This window comes from Phyllostomus discolor, chromosome 12 (genome assembly GCF_004126475.2).
Source record: "Phyllostomus discolor isolate MPI-MPIP mPhyDis1 chromosome 12, mPhyDis1.pri.v3, whole genome shotgun sequence".
Classification (NCBI taxonomy): domain Eukaryota; kingdom Metazoa; phylum Chordata; class Mammalia; order Chiroptera; family Phyllostomidae; genus Phyllostomus; species Phyllostomus discolor.
Window position 1 is genome coordinate 20,046,893 of NC_040914.2, and position 18,250 is coordinate 20,065,142.

An 18,250-nucleotide genomic window follows, 5' to 3' on the forward strand; every position below is an offset into this window, starting at 1 on the left:
CTGTGCGTGTGCAGCTCCCCGGCTTGGGGAAACCGGGTCATTGATCCTGTAGACTGTCCCACATTCTGGACTTGGCTGATTCGTGCTCGCGGTGTCGATTCACTGGCAACTTTATCCTCCTGTTTTCTGAAAACTGGTGATTACAGTGAGAGGCTTGATTGGATTCAAGCTCTTTGTGGGGGGAGGGCGAGGTGGGTGGGTGGCAATCGGGTGGAGATTCCTGGACGGTGCAGGGAACCTCCTGTCACCTCACTCGGGGGCCCAGAGGGGCTGCTTGTCCCTCTCTCAATGTTAAGATTGTTGAGGGCTCTGGAGGTGCCCACTTCATGCCCCCCAGTGAAACTCCTCGTCAGTCGGGTCCCGGTTTTGGCCGTGGTAGACAAGCATTGCCGGGACCCATGATGTACCGTTAGGGGAAGCAAAATGGTCATTTTCCAAGAGAACCTTCTCTGAAGTAACAGAAACTGAGAAAAGTTGCTATCTGCCCAGTGTTTTTCCAAGATTCCCGCCTGCCTGGTTTCAAATTCCAGCTTCTGTGACTTTCTGGCTGTGTGACATTGGGCAAGTTCCTTCACCTCTCTGTGCCTTGCTTCCACCTGTGTACCACAGGGCTACTAAGGGTGTGTACCTCACAGATCTGTGAGGATGGAATGAGGTTGGCAGACCAGGTAAGTGCTAACAGTTTTTTGCCAGGATAAAGAAAGACAGGACCCCGAGAGGGCTAAGAGTCAGAAAGAACCTGGCCCAGATAGACTCTGCCCCACTTCCTCCAGGCTGTCTTCCAGGCCTGCCTCTCGGCAGGCAGGTGCCCAGGGAGGACGGGCTCACCTAGCTCCAGCAGCCCAGTCACCCCGCCTCTCATCAGCTCCCCGGAGGCCAGGGCGGAGTTTACCTGCCATAAGGAAGGATGGTTCTGGAGATTTATGCGTGAAGAGTTGACCCCAAGAGGAGTGAGCCCGCTGAGCCTCCCTCTGAGGCACCTGTCATCCACTCCCCGGTCCCTGCAACAGAGAACCAGGTGAGAGCTGGGAGGGGAGGTTACAGCCCAGAGCCCACACTCCGCTGGCTTGGGGCCGAGAGCTGAGAACGGACTTGAGTGCAGGGATTTGGCAACTGGTGACTCAGGTGTCCCCTCCTTGGTCTCTGATCCCCTCTGGGGTGTGTGCCCACGGGGGGCCTCCCAAAGCAGCCCTCCCTCCAGCCCTTCACGCCCCAGCTTCCACCTGTCCTGCACCCCACCCCCGCCCCAGCACCCCAGCCATCTGCAAGCCGGCACCCTCCTCCGCACCCTCCCCAGCTCCAGTCCCTTCTCTTCCCTGCAGACCGATTCCATGAGCCCCACCGCCTCTACCACCTTCTCCACCCCAGGCCACCTGCTCTCCCCCCCGCCCCGCCCCCGCCCCGCGTCCCTCCTGTCGCGTTTCCTGCTGCCAACTTGAGAATAAATGGGCGGATGGAAATGCCCAGGGCTGGGTGGTGGGAACCAGAGTATCCGGTTCCCCTGTTAGGGTCTGCTCCCCGGCCTCGGGGAGGGCGGGCAGGACCCACCGCAGGATCCAGGGGTTCTCGGAGCCCCTGCCGGCCACCCCCACCGCAGCCCCGCCCCGATCTCTCGCTCCCTGACCGCATCCTGAGCCGCCCCTTCTGTCCTAGGCCAGAGAGGAAAGTCGGGGACTTGCAAGTGGTAGCCCCACATTGTGTCTTCGGCTCTGTCTCCGGGCTGTGATCGCAGTGCCCATTCCGGGGAGCAGGGGTGAACCGGGCCGACCTGCCCCGGGCGCGTCGGAGGCAGCGGGCCGGGGGCGGGACCGCATCTGGGGACCTGTGCCTTCCTGGCCGGTGGAGGCCGGAACGGGGTGGGGAGGAGCGTTCAGAGCAGTTGGAACCGGACCGCAAGTGACCGGGTGTGACCGCCATGCGCTTGGGCAGTAGAGAGAGGGGTGATTCTGCGGGATCGGCTGGTGACCGGGCCGCGGGTGCGGTTGGCGTGCGGGGAGAGGAAGTGCAGGAAGGGTTGGGGGCTGGGGAGGGGCAGGGCCAGCTCCGCGGGTGGGGACTGATGTGGGGGAGGCGGGAGGCCGGGGCCAGGCTCCAGAGGGGGAGAGGACGCGGCGGGGACTGGGGTAGACAGAGCGGTCGAGAAGAGCGAGTTTAAGGGAATTAGCGGCAGATGTGGTGGCCCGACTTTTCTGACGGACCTTGGAGGCCGGATTCCTCCATCCAAAGTTGGGCCCCTTTTCCATTCTGTGCCCTTCTGTGATGTCCCAAAAACACCTCCCAGGGGACCAGGGGACCGGACCCCTCTTTTCACCGCCTCCCCCGCACTGGGCCTGAGCGCCTGGGGCAACTGTAGGGACGGACTGAGGGCAGGTATCCAGGTGGACTTCCTGACCCCAGAGGGCTAAGGGAATGACAGGCCCCTCCCATGTACCCAAAGCAGCCACTCCCCGGTCCCTGCAACAGAGAACCCTGCAGCACCCGCTGTGGGCACGCCCCAAGATCGCCCCGGGGACTTGGGCCAGGGGCTTTCCCGCTGCCCCTCCCCCGCCCCTCCAGCTCCTCCCCCAGCCCTGGCCTTCCCCTCGCTTGCCACCCACCACCTCTGATCAGTCTCTGAGTCCCGGTTTCCTTCGCTTTACAATTTTCAGAGGCTCACTGCAAGGCGGCCACTCCCAGACCCTGGGTTTCTCCTGTGAGGCTCTCCCCACCGGTGCCTCCTCTCCCTCCAGCCTCGGTCAAGGTCAGCGGGTCAGAGTCCAGAGGCGATTCCCACTCACCACTGGAGGCCCCTTGGCAGTGGCCCACCCCCTTCCTGGGTGAGGAGGGGGAGCATATAAGGAGGCTGACCTATGTTGTTCTAGAATATTATGCCTTTTTTTTCCTTCACCCAAAGAAACTACCCCTATTGTCTTTTTGTCTCCTGGAAACAAATTTTGGGGGGACACTCAGGGGCCCCCGCTGCCAGTCCAGCAATCAAGATGTTTGATTTCGAACTTGAGTTCTTTCAATATTCAGTTTTTCACCTACAGGGCAATAGGAACGGAGACAAAAAAGAAAGAAACAAACAAACAAACACCACCCCAGGATATAGGGAAATGAGGAACTGGAGGCAAGGAGATGCTGGCAGAGACTCAGCGAGAGAAGGAGAAAAAAAAAAATAAACACAGATGAAGCCAGATGGGGAAGTGATAGAGGTGGAGAGCTGTATTCTGTTAAAAAGCAAAAACCAAAAAAACCTTCCACGGAGCAAACTTACAATATCACTGGTGTCCTTCCGTGAGCCGTGGGCCATGAGCCGTGGGCCGGCCAGCACCCCCCCAAGCAGAGGGAAAGGAGGTCCAAAGCGCCGTACAGAGTGAGAGACTCAGAGGCAGAAAGGAGCAGGGACGAGAGAAGTTACACGAGGCAAAAAGTGGGTTGGTTGCGGCAGGACCACCTTCCTTTGGGGGACCGCAGGGGTCTGGGAGCACAGGACCTGTCCGGTGCTGACCAGGAGGTTCCTGAGGGACCTGGGAGGGGCCGAATCGGGGAGTAAGTCGGTCTCTGTTGGGTGACAGGGGGCTTAGCATAAGTGATGCCTTTTTTGAGCCTGTTGCCTTATTTTTAACAATTCTTTCTGCATATATATATGTATATGCACATATATACACACATATATATATATATCCTGAGCACCTACTGTGTGCCTGGTGCAGTTTCCGAGGGCTGTGGGGGAAACACAGGGAAGAGAATGGACCCCATCTCTTCACGGAGCTGTGTGTATGAGACTGAGACCCAGAGAGGCCAAAAGGGAGAAGGAGGAAGCGAGAGCAGGGACACAGCAGGGGCTGAAGATGGGACAGCTGGAGGCAGGCCGTCTTTGCCTGCCTTCCTTCTGCCTCTCTCTTTGGTCTCTCACTCTCTCTGTCTCTCCTGTTGCCTTCCTACTCCTGTCTCTGTCTCCCCCTGTCTCCTTTTCCTCTCTGCCTCAGTGTCTTTGTCTTCCTGCCTGCTCTCTCCCCTCCTGTCTTTTTCTGTATTTCTTTATGTCTCTGTTTCCCTTTCTCTTTTTTCAACTCTGCCTCCTCCCTTCTCTTTCCCTCCCTTCATCCCTCTCTCTCTCCCTCTCTTCATCCCTCTCTCCCTTCCTCCCCTTCATCCTTCAGCTTTCTCCCAACCATTCCCTTTGGCTCTGGCTATTCCATGTCCTGTACTTGGCAAATCAGGAGCAAACAGAGGAGCCAAGTTTCCTCATTGCTTTTCAAGTCTTCACAGTCTAGTTGGAGAAAAGAAGAGAGAAACGCCCAGGGGAAGCAGGAAGAAGGAGGCAGCTCTTCCTCCTCCCAGCTTGGGTGCTCCCTAGTCCTCCCCCCAGCTCCCTCCTGCTTCCCAACCTCCAGAGAGTTTCTCTCCACCCAGGGTCTGGGGTGGGGTCTCTGGGGATCCTGGACAGGAATGAAAGTACACGTGGCCTGGAGAGGACAGGAACCTGGAAGCCCGTATGGGCACAGCGATACTTTCTCCTTCGTGTGATCCTACTTACCTTTTTATTTTTATTTTCTTTAGAGAGATGGAAAGGAGGGAGAAGCAGAGGGAGAGAAACATTGATGTGTGAGAGACCCATCAGTTGGTTGCCTCTCACATGCACCCAAGGCACATGCCCTGACTGGGAATCAAACTGGTGACCTTTTGGTTCACAAACCAGTACTCAATCCACTGAGCCATACCAGCTGGGGTGGGCCTACTAACTTATTCTCAGGGCTGACTTCTCTCTGCTCTTGGATTTCTCTGGGTCAACTTAGATATGGCTTAACATGGCCACACTGGCTGGACCCGAAAAGACCCTTTAGCTGCCAGGCCAGCAATCAGCATGTCACCCCCACTCGGTGCTTCTAACCCTAAGTTCCCAAGGGACAGCACCTGCTTGGTGCGGCTTATTCTCCTGAGTCAGGACCCACTGATGCATATCATGGGCTGGCCATCCTGGAGCCAGTATCAAATGACACACCATGGGCTGCGTTTTAGTTTTGTCTGTTTGTTTGTTTGTCTTATATATATATAAAGGTGCCAGTCCTATTGGAGTAGAATGCATCTGAGAGTGACCTCATTTTAAACTAGTCTCCTTGGTAAAGACCTTATCTTCAATTAAGATCACATTCAAGGCCTTGAGAGTTAGGGTTTCAATATGCCTTCCCTCTCTAGAGGCACAATGCAACCTGTGATAGGCTGCAACAAGGTCTGTGGGGTGGGTGAGCAAAAATGTGCTACTTCAGTCCAGTCCAGCCCTGGCTGTTGTGGCTCAATGGATGGAGTACAGACCCGCAAACCAAAGGATCGCCAGTTCAACTCCCAGTCAGAGCACGTGCTTGGGTTGCAGGCCAGGTCCCCAGTGGAGGGAGCGCTAGAGGCAACCACACATTAATGTTTCTCTCCTTCTCTTTCTCCCTTCCTTCCGCCTCTTTAAAAATAAATAAATAAGTAACTAAATAATACAGTCCACCCCTCATTTGCCCACCACACATACTCTTTATCCCATACCTTCAACCCCATTAAAAAAAAATCAAACATTAGCCATGGTGGCCAAGCATTCATAGTGATGTCACTTTTTCTTTTTCTTTTCTTTCTTTTTTTTTTTTTTTTAAGATTTTATTTATTTATTTAGCCCTGGCTGGCATAGCTCAGTGGATTGAGCTCGGGCTGTGAACCAAAGCATCGCAGGTTCCATTCCCAGTCAGGGCACATGCCTGGATTGCAGGCCACGGGCCCCAGCAACCACACACTGATGTTTCTCTCTCTCTCTCTGTCTCTCTGTCTCTCTCTCTCTCTCTCTTTCTTCCTCCCTTCCCTCTCTAAAAATAAAAAATAAAAAAAAGATTTTATTTATTTACTTTAGACAGAGAAGAAGAGAGGTAGAAAGACAGGGAGAGAAGCACTGATGTGTGAGACCCATCAATCGGTTGCTTTTTGCACACACCCCCAACTGGGGACCTGGTCCACAACCCAGGCACGTGCCCTCACTGGGAATCGAACTGGCGGCCTTTCAGTTTGCAGGCCTGCAGTCAATCCTCGGAGCCACACCAGCCAGGGCATGAGGTCACTTTTCAATCCTGCGATGTCGGCTCTTGCTATCATTGAGAAGCAGAATTCACCAAGCGTTGCATTGTCCCCACACCAACTCCACCTGTCAAACGGTAACGCAGGTGACCTGAGGCGAGCTCACGGAGGACAGAAACCTTCCGCCGAGCAGAAGGGCTAGAGCTCCCTCCACGTCGCTTTTCAGTACGAACCAGGACCCAGAAAGCCGGGCCTCGCGATCCTTCCACCCTGACGGGATTTCAGCGGGAGGTGTCAGAAGAGCTACCACTGGGGTAACTGGCTTGGCGTGGTGGAACGGCACCAACTGTTTGCGGTGACTGGACCTCCGTTCTTGAGTTTGGCAAAGGAAGAATTCAGAGCCAAGGAACTCAAACTATAAGCACACGTTTATGTAGAAAGAGAGTGCCAGGGAAAGAAAGTGGGGCGCAGGAGTGCTCCAGAGAGGGAGAGCATGCGTGCTGGGTCCTTTTTCTTACCTCTTTTTAAAGAGGCGGCCCTTCCAGTAAAGACTGGAAGACCTACTAAACAAGTTGTAAGCACTTGTTTTTATCTGTTCTCCAAAGGTGGGAATTCTAGCGGAGGATCAATAGAATATTCATCAGCTTTATGCTGATGTCTCAAAGTGGGGTTTATTCCTCCAACTTCCTCTGTCCTTGGGTGCGGCTGGCAAGCAGCACTAATTGGATTTCTGCTACGGAACTCCCAGTGTCAGGTCATTTAAGGTCTTTACCCTCTGGTTGGGAGCAGAGGTGTAAACCATTTACTCTGAAGTGTCCTTAGCTCGGGAAGTTAAGAGGGCTGTAAACTGCTTAGCTCTTAAATTTGCGTCTCAGCTTCCCTAGTCCACTTCTCCTAGCTCAGCAGCGAGCCTCAGAATCACAGAGTCCTCACCGGCCCCTGAGGGACAATCCCCAAAGTGAGCTCCGCCCACTGCACCCACCTCTGAGGGCTGGGGGCTGCCTCTCTTGGTTTCAGAATTCACGACCTCTGGATGAGATTGCTTCCTCCTCCGGTCTGTCCCCATCTGCTTCTGAAACCGCAACAGCCCGCGTTCGTGCTGCTGGTCACTTACCAGACCCAATAAGCAGAGAGACACTGATTGAATCTCTATGGGCGCTTTGTTCAGATGGTTGGCGATCTGAGAAGACGGTGGGTTTGTACCCTCACAGACCGTCTTAAATTGCATTTTATTTATTTATTTATTTTAGATTTTTAAAATTCATTATTTTTAGAGAGGGGAAGGGAGGGAGAAGGAGAGGGAGAGAAAAAAAACAATGGATGGTTGCCTTTCATGCTCCCCCCTACTGGGGACCTGGCCTGCAACCCAGGCATGTGCCCTGACTGGGAATCGAACCAGTGACCCTTTGGTTTGCAGTCTGGTGCTCAACCCACTAAGCCACACCAGCTAGGGCTTAAATTCCATTTAAAAATGGCCCTTTTTATAAAAAGAACAAAATGTAGGTAAGGGGTTTAGAATTCAGGGAAAAGTTAATTGGATTTAAAAGACTGCAGCATTCTCTCTGACGGTGGTCTTCAGCTGTGTCCTGGGTGGCAGTCCTCTCACCCCAGGGTGCAAAGGCTTGAGTTCTGCCCTGAGGGCTCACAGGCCTCCCAAGGCACAAAGGTGGAACTGCCTCTGGTCTCCTGCAGTCGGGGTAGGTCACCTTCAGTTCCTGGAACAATAGCTTTTTACACACACGGATTACTAAGCTTATTAGCTACTACCCAAAACTAAAATTTACCTATTTTTGAGTCCCCCCATAATTTCTTGTGTGGCTCCTCCCTGTGCTGTGAACTCTGTGGTCAAAAAGCTAGATTAGCCCTGGCTGGTGTGGCTCAGTGGGTTGAGCACCAGCCTTTGACTCCAAAAGGTCATAGGGACCGTGGGCCAGGTCCACAGTTGTAGGTGTGTGAGAGGCAACTGATTGATGTGTCTCTCACATGTCGGTTTTCTCCTTCCCTTGCCCTCTCCCTAAAAAGAAATAAAATCTTTTTTAAAAAATAAAAAAAAAGTCCTGGCCAGTGTGGCTGCATGGATTGAGTGGCAGCCAAAGGTTCACTGGTTCAATTCCCAGTCAGGACACATGCCAGGTCCCCAGTAGGTCGCACATGAGAGGCAACCACACATTGCTGTTTCTCCCTCTTTCTCTCCTTCCTGTCCTCTCTCTCTAAAAATAAATAAATCAAATCTTTTTAAAAAGTAAAACATAATAATAATAAAAACCTAGATTGACCATGACAGATATATCCAATATGAAAAGTGGCACTCCCCAGCCCCAGATCCATACAGAAGAGCACCTTTTGCGTTGTATGTGATAATAGCAGAAACTTCTGGCAGGTACATGTTCCAGGCAGTTTTGTTCCTCAGAGACATGAAGTCACATGCCCAGAATCACACAGCTGATGAGTGTGGGAGCCTGGCATGGGCAGCTCGTGGCTAAAGTCCGTGTGTTTAACCCCACCTGGAACGTGTAGGCGTGGGCCATAAGAGGATCTCGTGGGCGTCTGCTGAGCCATGACCTGAACCTTATTCAGCAAACCCAGCCTTTCTGGCTCCTTTCACTCAAGTCCAAGGGGTGGAAGGGGTGGTACCATCTAGGAGTCTATTTCTGTGGGGCTTCAGCACCCCCAGTCAAGTTGGTTAAGTTCAAGTTCAGGCACCTAGCCGACCAACCTGAGCTTCTTGTAGAAAGATGACTTTCACTTGATCCTAATGGGCTCTGAGTGTTTGGGGGACTATAACACAAAAGCAGGTATGTTGCTGAATCAGATCTCGTGCCAACTGTTCTTAGCCACAGTGAACGCTAAGGGACCACACCTGCATAGCTCCTGGCGGCTCCCAAAGTCCAACCAGGTCACACCCTGCTTCATTCAGCACCAGCGTCCCTCTGCACTTGCACCAGAAACGCAGGCCCTGAGCCTGACCTTCTGAAAGTCTTTTGCCTCTTCTCTGCCTTTGTGCTGAGCCTCCCAGATTCCCAGCCAATTAAAGCCTGTTCTTGAGAAAGTTTTTAAAGCGTGGGTGAAGCCCTGGCTGGGTTGCTCAGTGGGTTAGAGTGTCGTCCAGATACGCCAAGGTTGTGGGTTCGATCCCTGGCCAGGGTGCATACAAGCAGCAACCAGCAAATACATCAATAAGTGGAACAGCAAATGGATGTTTCTCTCTCTCTCTCTAAGATAAATTAAAAAAAAAAAAAAAGGAGTGGGTGGGAACGTCACATTTACGGGAAAGGAAAAGGGAAGTCTTTGGAAGAGCTGAAGGCCCTCACCTCTTTGACCCCTATGATGCCCAGGGATGATAGTGCTACTTCTCCGCCGAGGCTCCTGGCCTCGTAATGGTGAGTCAGAACCAGGTCCGCTCCTGCTCTGCTGTGGCTCAGCAACCACAGCTTCGAAGTCTCATCCTTTTGGGGCCTTTGATTTGTCCTAAGGGTTCCCAGGACAAACTGATTAACTTCTGCACTTTACAAACCCCTGGTTCAAGCTTGATGCCCCGGGACAGGGAGTTCCCGGTGCCCCAACCCCACTCCCGTGATGCCACAGTGAGTCCGCAGTGCTCCTGGGGTTTCTGTGCTATGCAGCCACCCCATTCGTGGAAATGATTTCCATTAGAATCAGAGCTGATAAGAACAGATGGCACAATTGCTCACAGGTACGGGATATCCTGGGATTTCGAGGCCCAGACGTGCAGCTCTGTAGAGGACTTTGCACACACATCCGGGTATTTTATGGTTGCCAGCTCCTGCTTCAGCCCCAAACTGATTCGTCCCAGCCACTCCAACCCTTACCCTTTCTTTCTACACCCGCTGTGGTCTCACAGAATATCTGTTTGGTCTTCGTCCCCAGTTCCTGGAGGAGAGCTCATAAAATCATTAGCATTTCCCAAGTGATAAGAATGATGGGAGTGTCTTCTGTTCTAATAAGGAAATTCTAGATAGCTTCAGGATGGGACCTGGTCACCAGAAAACACCAAGTCTTGGTTAGAAGATTGAAACTTGCTGCGCCACCCCCCATCCTCTGGGGAAGGGAGTGGGAACGAAGGTTAAGTTAATACCCAATGGTCAATGATGTTTCTTTCCTGGTCAGGGCACACGCCTGGGTTGTGGGTTTGGTCCCTGGTTGGGGCGCATACGAGAGGCAACCGTTCAATGTTTCTCATGTCGGTGTTTCCCTCTCTTTCCCTCTCTCTAAAAAACATTAATGAATAAGTAAATAAATATTAGGGAAAAAAGTCACTCTTAAATGACACCTAACATAGAAAGTTTCACTCGATTCAGAGAGCTTCTGGGTTGGGGGTACATGGAGGCGCTGGGAGGGCAGTGCCACGTGAGGGCACAGAAGCTCTGGCATCTCTTCTGTCCGACTTTTCCTGCATTCAACCATCCACATAAGAGCATCCAAACCCTAAGGGCAGGATCATTTTTCTTTTTTCGCATTTTTTTTGCAGCTTCCCCAAATCTGCAGAAAGATCAGATTTGCTTATTTTTTGTTCCACCAACAGCCAGAAGAAGAGATGCAATGGGCCAGGTCTTGAACAAACCACTTCCATTGTTTGGGGAGCATGCTGGTATGGGAAAAGCGTTATGATTCCTCCACCTGGAAGGCAGCAGGCCAATGCTTTAATCAACCACACCTACATAACAAAACCCCCATAACAACCCTAAACAATGGGGTTCAGAGAGCCTCTGAGTTGGCGGACACATTCGTGAGCCTGGAGGCTGCGCACCCAAGTCCACCAGCACAGACGCTCCTGTGTTGGGGACCGTTCGAGACCAACACCCTGTGTGCTCCTTCTTCCGACTGGTCGTCGTTATTATAAATGTCAGTACAGCGCCTTCTTGAGTTCTGTGAGCCATTCTAGCGAATTAGCAGACCTGAAGGGGGATCATGGGAACTCCTGATTTACAATCAGAGTACGAATGGCCCTGGACTGGAGATTGGTGTCTGGAGTCAGAGAGGAGAAAAAAACTCTCATGTGCCAACTGCCTTTAGAGCCTTTATTTTTTTTTTAAGGTTTTATTCATTTATTTTTAGAGAGCGGGGAAGGAAAGGAGAAAGAGAGGGAGAGAAACGTCAATGTGTGGGTGCCACTCACATGCACCCTACTGGGGACCTGGCCCACATCCCAGGCATGTGCCCTGACTGGGGACCAAACCAGCGACCCTTTGGTTCACAGCTTGTGCTCAATCCAAGGGGCTACACCAGCCAGGACCTTTTAACTTGTTTCAAAAGGATTTCATTTACTTATTTAGAGAGAGGGGAAGGGAAGGACAAAGAGAGGGAGAGAAACATTGATGTGAGAGAGAAACATCAATCAACTGCCTCTCACACGCCCCCTATTGGGGCTTGGCTGGAGAAACCCAGGCATGTGCCCTGACCCAAAATTGAACCCACAACCTTTTGGTTCTCAGGCTGGCACTTAATCCACTGAGCCACACCAGCCAGGGCTAGAGCCTTTTAGTAAAAATTCTCAAGAGAAAGAATTGGCCAACACATCCTACAGAGCCAGCCTGCCCTTGCCACAGGCTGTAGCCAGTGAGTGGAGAAGGCACTGCAGAGCCCACCAGGTGGCACTCTCACGCTCGGTCTGCTCTGCCCAGTAGTAGGAGCTGGCCAAGAGCCGAGCTCTGGATGGCCTAGCCAATGTCCCTTCAAAGAGGATACAGACAGCCGGTCGTGCAAAGATGGACATCTCTAGAAACTGGATCCCCAGTACACAGTAGGTTCATACACTTGTACTCACCATAGAGACACCTACATATGGATCACACACAAATAAACACACAATAAAGATGCACATAATGTATGTCCACATATATAGACACACACTCAGATAGACACACAAACCAGGTTCCCAATGACCTGCACACTCTATCTACGAGTATAGAATATACCCATATGTATGCAATGTATACACATCACTGTAATGTACACAAGTCCATTTGTATACAATACACACACATATATGCAATGTACAGAAACCCGTATGCACACACTGTGTATACAACACACACACCTACAGACAATGCAAGTGCCCTGTGCACACACACCATGCCTAGCTACCCACACATGCAAGCACACACACGAACCTGATGTAACCACACCCACACAGCATACCCTAAAGACAAACCTGCACACACACATCTGAGTACTCACACTCACATGCACACAAAAAGCAACCCACATTCACACACACCTACACGATGTGTGCACACGCAGCTGCCCCGCCACGAGCGAGCAGCACCCCCGGGGCCTCACACCCCTGGCTAACTCTCCTGCTCTCCCTCCCGGCCAGCCATGCTCAGCATCCAGGGGCCTTTCTTCTTCCTCTTTGTCTTCACGGCTTCCTTCATATTTCACCTTCAGCGGCGGATAGTGAAGATGCAACCCATACTGGAGGCACAGATGCTGGAACAAGTGACGACCGTGAACAGCACGAGCCACGCGCCCAGGGGCATGTGGACGGTCAACGCGATAGGCCGCCTGGGGAACCAGATGGGCGAGTACGCCACCCTGTACGCCCTGGCCAAGATGAACGGCCGGCCGGCCTTCATCCCCGCGCAGATGCACAACATGCTCGCGCCCATCTTCAGAATCACCCTCCCGGTCCTGCACGACACCACGGCCAGCAAGGTCCCCTGGCGGAACTACCACCTAAACGACTGGATGGAGGAGCGGCACCGCCACATCCCCTGGGAGTACGTGCGCCTCACTGGCTACCCCTGCTCCTGGACCTTCTACCACCACCTGCGCGCCGAGATCCTCCGGGAGTTCACCCTGCACGACCACGTGCGCGAGGAGGCCCAGAGTTACCTGCGGGGTCTGCAGGTGAAGGGGAGCCGGCCGAGCACCTTCGTGGGGGTCCACGTGCGCCGGGGGGACTACATCCACGTCATGCCGCAGGTGTGGAAGGGCGTGGTGGCCGACCGGCGGTACCTAGAGCAGGCGCTGGACTGGTTCCGGGCCCGCTACAGTGCCCCCATCTTTGTGGTCACCAGCAATGGCATGGCCTGGTGCCAGCAGAACATCGATGCCTCCCGGGGCGACGTGGTGTTCGCTGGCAATGGCGTCGAGGGCTCCCCGGGCAAGGACTTTGCGCTGCTCACACAGTGCAACCACACCATCATGACCATCGGGACCTTCGGGATCTGGGCCGCCTACCTCGTGGGTGGAGTAACCATCTACCTCGCCAACTACACCCTCCCGGACTCTCCCTTCCTCAAAGTCTTTAAGCCAGAGGCAGCCTTCTTGCCGGAGTGGATTGGGATTGCCGCAGACCTGTCCCCACTTCTCAAGCAGTGAGAGCGGCCTGTCCTTGGCATCACCTTCTCTTTTTCTGCCTTCTCCAGATCCATTCTGAGGCATAAACAGCACACTGTTACCTACACCAGGACCCTTCCCTCTTGCATCAGAATACTCCTGGCTGCGAGTAACAGAAGTCCCAAGGAACTTGTTTAATTAACATGGCTCAGCGAACTGAGCACTGGTATGCAAACCACAAGGTCTCGGGTTCGATTCCCAGTCAGGGCACATGCCTGGGTTGTGCGCCACAGCTCCAGCAGGGGGCATGTGAGAGGGAAGGGTTCCCTTCCCCTCTCTCTAGATGTAAATAAATAAAATCTTTTTTTAAAATAAAAGCCATGAATCTGTTGATGAAACTACATCATCTGTCATGTACAAGTGCCCCCATCTTGAATTTGGCTGGTTGAGCCCCCTTGTGCCTTTCCATGTGTTCCCGTGGTTCCTCTCTATTTCCAGCTAACCGGGGTGAGAGCTAAAGAGTGTCTGCATAAATCTGGATCACAAGGAAAAGAAAGCTTTGCTGGAAAAAATATATTGAAAATACACCCTGAAGAAGGAAACTGACAGGTTTACAAAGCCAGCAAGCAGAGACGGCGGGGCAGCGCGGCGATCGTGGAAGTGAGGCCAGGAGATCAGTGAGATGATTCAACTTCAAGATTTCCCACAAAGCTAAAGTTATGGGACCACGTGGTGCTGGCATAAAAGACAGACAAGTCGAACTCAAAACAGAGTCCAGAAGGACTCTGGTGGGCCACCCATATGTGACCACCTGATTTATGACAAAGACATCAACGCAGTTCAGTGGGGAGAATGAAAGAGCTTTTCTTTAAAAAAAAAAAAGATATTATTTCTTTTTAGAGAGAGGGAAGAGAGAGGGAAAGAAACATCAATGTGTGGTTGCCTCTTGAGTACCCCCTACTGGGGTCCTGGCCTGCAATCCAGCCATGCACCCTGACTGGGAATCGAACTGGTGACCCTTTGGTTTGCAGGCCAGCACTCAATCCACTGAGCCACACCAGCCAGGGCAAAAGAGCTTTTGGATGAATGGAAGCAATCCATTATTCCTATGGAAAAAGGAACTCTTGACCTCTACCTCACACCATACACAACCACTAATTCACCATGAATCACAGACCAAAACGTGCAAGCTGAGAGCATAAAGCTTCTAGAATAAAATATAGGAGAATAACTCATAGGTTCCTGACCTTGGGGTTGGGCAAAGATTTCTTAAATGGGATAATAAAAAAGTCACCATAAAAGATTTGATATTTTGGACTTCATTAGAAGTAAGGGCTTGTATTCATTAAAAGACACTTCAGGTTTACAATATCTACATTTCCGAAGGCTGGTGTCTGGAACATACAAAGGATGCCTGTAAGTCAGTAAGAAAAAGGCAAGCCTTTCACTAGAAAACCTGCAAAAAACAAAACAGACACTTCACAATGATACCCAATCAGCATGGAGAACGTGCAGATTTTTAAGTTTCTCCTCAGTCACTGTCCCACGGTGTCCCCCCGCTGCTTGGTGGCCTCTGGCCACACTGCTTCTTTTTCCAGCTCACTGTCTACACCCCACACAACCTGGGACAGGGCTTGTTTTTGAGGTCACTTAGGGTTCTGGAGGCTGATGGCAGGTGGTAGGCCATTAGGGTAGGAGCTGATTTCTCCTGTGACCCTTCCTCACCGCTGTGTCTCCTCCCATCGCCTAGGGAATTACGCTGACCCAGCAGCTCTGCCTGAGGCTCTGCCCATTAGCCACTTCCGCAGCCACTCTGCTGTCATAGCCCTTCAGAGTGGCAGCTGCCCCACCGCCTTCTCCTCTTCCTCCTTCTTCTTTGAGAACCTGTTATTAAGCATTTACCAGCACACCTGTTGGCATTTCAAAAATATTCTTTAAAAGACATTGGGGTCGGCTCTCCTGACAGCAGCCCGAGTATTTATTAAAACCCAAATCATAGCTCATCACCCCAGACCCCCGTATAGGCCACCAGTGTGACCTCATTTATTTAAAGCCCCAAAGTGGAGAACCAGAACTCCAGTGCTTAGGTGCCCACATACAGGGCCGGCAGAAGTCAGGCCACCAAGTGTGGTTGGTGGGGTACGTGAGTGTCTCGCACGAGGTGGACCTCAATGTAAACATTTCACCTAAAGTGTTCCATGGGGCGCTTGAGGGTGATATTGTTATATTACAGATTGACATGCTTATGACTGTACAATACAAGACTTTTGTGTCATAAACATAGGCAGTATTTGCGCCAGACCCTGTATCGGCAGAGAAGCAGTAAGGAAAAGCAGAGGCATGACCAGGACAGAACTCAGGACACTGGTGACGTCTGGAAGGCAGGAAAGGGTGATGAGGGACAAAATGCAGGGGACCTCAAGAACTGCACTTCCAGGGAGGGGGACGGGTGGAGCTGAAAGAGGGCATAATGGGGAAAAATATAGTAAAAGTAAACAAAAAAGTAATTTTTTACATGTTATTTTTTAAATTTTTATTATTTTTTAAAGATTTTATTTATTTATTTTTAGAGAGGGAAGGGAGGGATAAAGAGCGAGAGAGAGAAACATCAATGTGCGGTTGCTGGGGGTCGTGGCCTGCAACCCGGGCATGTGCCCTGACTGGGAATCAAACCTGCAATGCTTTGGTTCACAGCCCACACTCAATCCACTGAGCTACGCCAGCCAGGGCTAGTAATTTTTAAAAAGAGCTATAGTTCCATGCATCTTCACTTTTGAACTATTTGTTAAATATCCATGCATGCCTCATGCATTTTTCTCTATGTTATCTTTCACAGTTATTTTATTTTATTATATTTTAAAGATTACTTTTAGCGAGGGGAAGGAAGGAAGAGAAGCATCAATGTGTGGTTACCTGTGGTGCACCTCCCACCAGGGACCTGGCCTGCAACCCAGGCATGTGCCCTGACTGGGAATTGAACCAGCAACCCTTTAGTTCACAGGCCAGCACTCAATCCACTGAGCCATACCAGCCAGGGCTATTTCACAGTTTTGAATGGAAAGTAAAAGGTTGCTCTGGAGCTGCAGTGTGGGAGGCTGGGGAAGGAGGCTTCCATGTAGGCCCAGGGCAGCGCAGTTCCATAGAGCTTCACGTAGTGGTGGGAATGTCCCCCACCCGCGCTGTCCACTATGGTAGCCATGGGCCACCTCTGTCCACTGAGCATGTGCTATGTGACCAGGGTGACTGTGGAACGAATTGTGAAGTTGCATGTAACTTGCTTTACTCTAAATTTAAATAGGCCCACGTGGCTAATGGCTGGCGTCTTGGGTGGCACGGGGCTAGATGTTTTGAAGAAAAATCAGCCCTGCCCTGTGTGGCTTAGTTGGTTGGAGTGTCACCCAGTAAACCGAAAGGCTGCCAGGTCGATTCCCAGTCAGGGCACATGTGCTAGGTTGTGGGCTTGGTCCCCAGTTGGGATGTAGGCAAGAGGCAACTAATGGATGTATCTGCCTCACACTGATGTTTCTCTGTCACATCAATGGATGTTTTTCTCCCTTCTCTCTCCCTTCCTTCCCTTCTCCTTAAAATCAATAAGCATGTCCTCAGGTGACGATAAAACAAGAAACACTGGAGCCCCCTCTCTCAGCTACACACCCTTAACAAAGCAGCCCTCTCCCAGCAAACTTCCTCACCGGAACAGCCCCCCTCAAATCCCCTCTCCCATAAAGAACCCCCACCAGAATTCCTCTGCTGGCAACCCCTCTCCTAACAGAACCCCCCACTGAAAAGCCCTCTCCCATCAGGACCCTCCTCTTCCACTGGAAGCCCCCAGATCCTCTCCCTAATGCCGCCCACCCCTGGGTGAAACATCTAGAAAAGAATCACGCAGAGGGGGATGTGTGGAGGGGGAGTTGCCAGCTGACCTCAGGAAAATGAGGCAGATTTGTCCCAACCTCCTAGGGAGCCCGGGCTGATCGCCGGCTCTCTGTGCCCACTCAGTGCCCGAGCCACCTGGTGGAGAGGCTGGTATAGAATTTTATTAAGAGGACAGCAAATGCAGCAACAGTCTCACCTGCTTCTAGCCTGAATCTTGCATCCTCTGTCACCTCAATGTCAACCCCACTCTCCAGATCTTCTTCTTAAAGATTTTGTTTGTTTGTTTGTTTGTTTGTTTGTTTGAGGGAGAGAGAGAGAGGAAGGGAGGGAGAAAAAAAATCAATGTACAAGAGAAATATCCATCAGCTGCCTCTCACGTGCCCCTAAACAGGGCTCTGGCCTGCAACCCAGGCATGTGCCCTCACTGGGAATCGAACCTGTGACCTGCCAGTTCACAGGCCAGCGTTCAGTCCATTGAGCCACACTGACCAGAGACCCATTCTTCAGATTTTTAAACACTAACTGCAGACAGTGTAAATACGCTCATGTGGCCCACGTGCTGCAGATATCGACGATCTTTAATTACACCGTGTGCAGTATAAGCCAGCAGGGGCCTGAGCCAGCAGAGGGCAGCCACAGCCCATGTAGGACTGGGGCCTGGCCTGTCAGCTTAGAGTGGATTGGATTGTGTCCCCTCAAAAGGTATGTTGAAATCCTAACCCCCAGCACCTGTGAACATGACCTTATTTGAAAATAGCCCTTGAAGACCTAATCAAGTTCAGCAACAGTCTCTAGGGCCCTAAGCCATAGACCGTGGCCTAATAGAAAAGGGAGATTTGGGCACAGAGACAGAGATGCACAAGGAGAACACCAAATGAAAACAAAGGCAGCCTGGATGGTGTGGCTCAGCTCAGCGCATTGAGTGATGGCCTGCAAACCAACAGGTCGCCGGTTCGATTCCCAGTCAGGGCACATGCCTGGGTTGCAGGCCAGGTCCCCAGTAGGGGCCACATGAGAGGCAACCACACATAGATGTTTC

At 51.9% G+C, this 18,250-nt stretch overlaps 1 protein-coding gene across 1 annotated transcript; it reads left to right on the forward strand.

The window, feature by feature from the left end:
- Positions 1-276: 276 nt before the first annotated feature.
- Positions 277-13,573, forward strand: LOC114511480 (galactoside alpha-(1,2)-fucosyltransferase 2-like). The gene is made up of 2 exons (XM_028530175.2): positions 277-1,018; positions 12,371-13,573. Exon 2 carries the CDS (start codon positions 12,373-12,375, stop codon positions 13,375-13,377), a length of 1,005 nt encoding a protein of 334 aa, XP_028385976.2. The 5' UTR covers positions 277-1,018; positions 12,371-12,372; the 3' UTR covers positions 13,378-13,573.
- Positions 13,574-18,250: the final 4,677 nt, after the last annotated feature.

Coding starts and splice junctions, on each gene's coding strand:
- LOC114511480 (XM_028530175.2), top strand. CDS start 12,373: ATGCTCAGCATCCAGGGGCCTTTCTTCTTCCTCTTTGTCTTCACGGCT.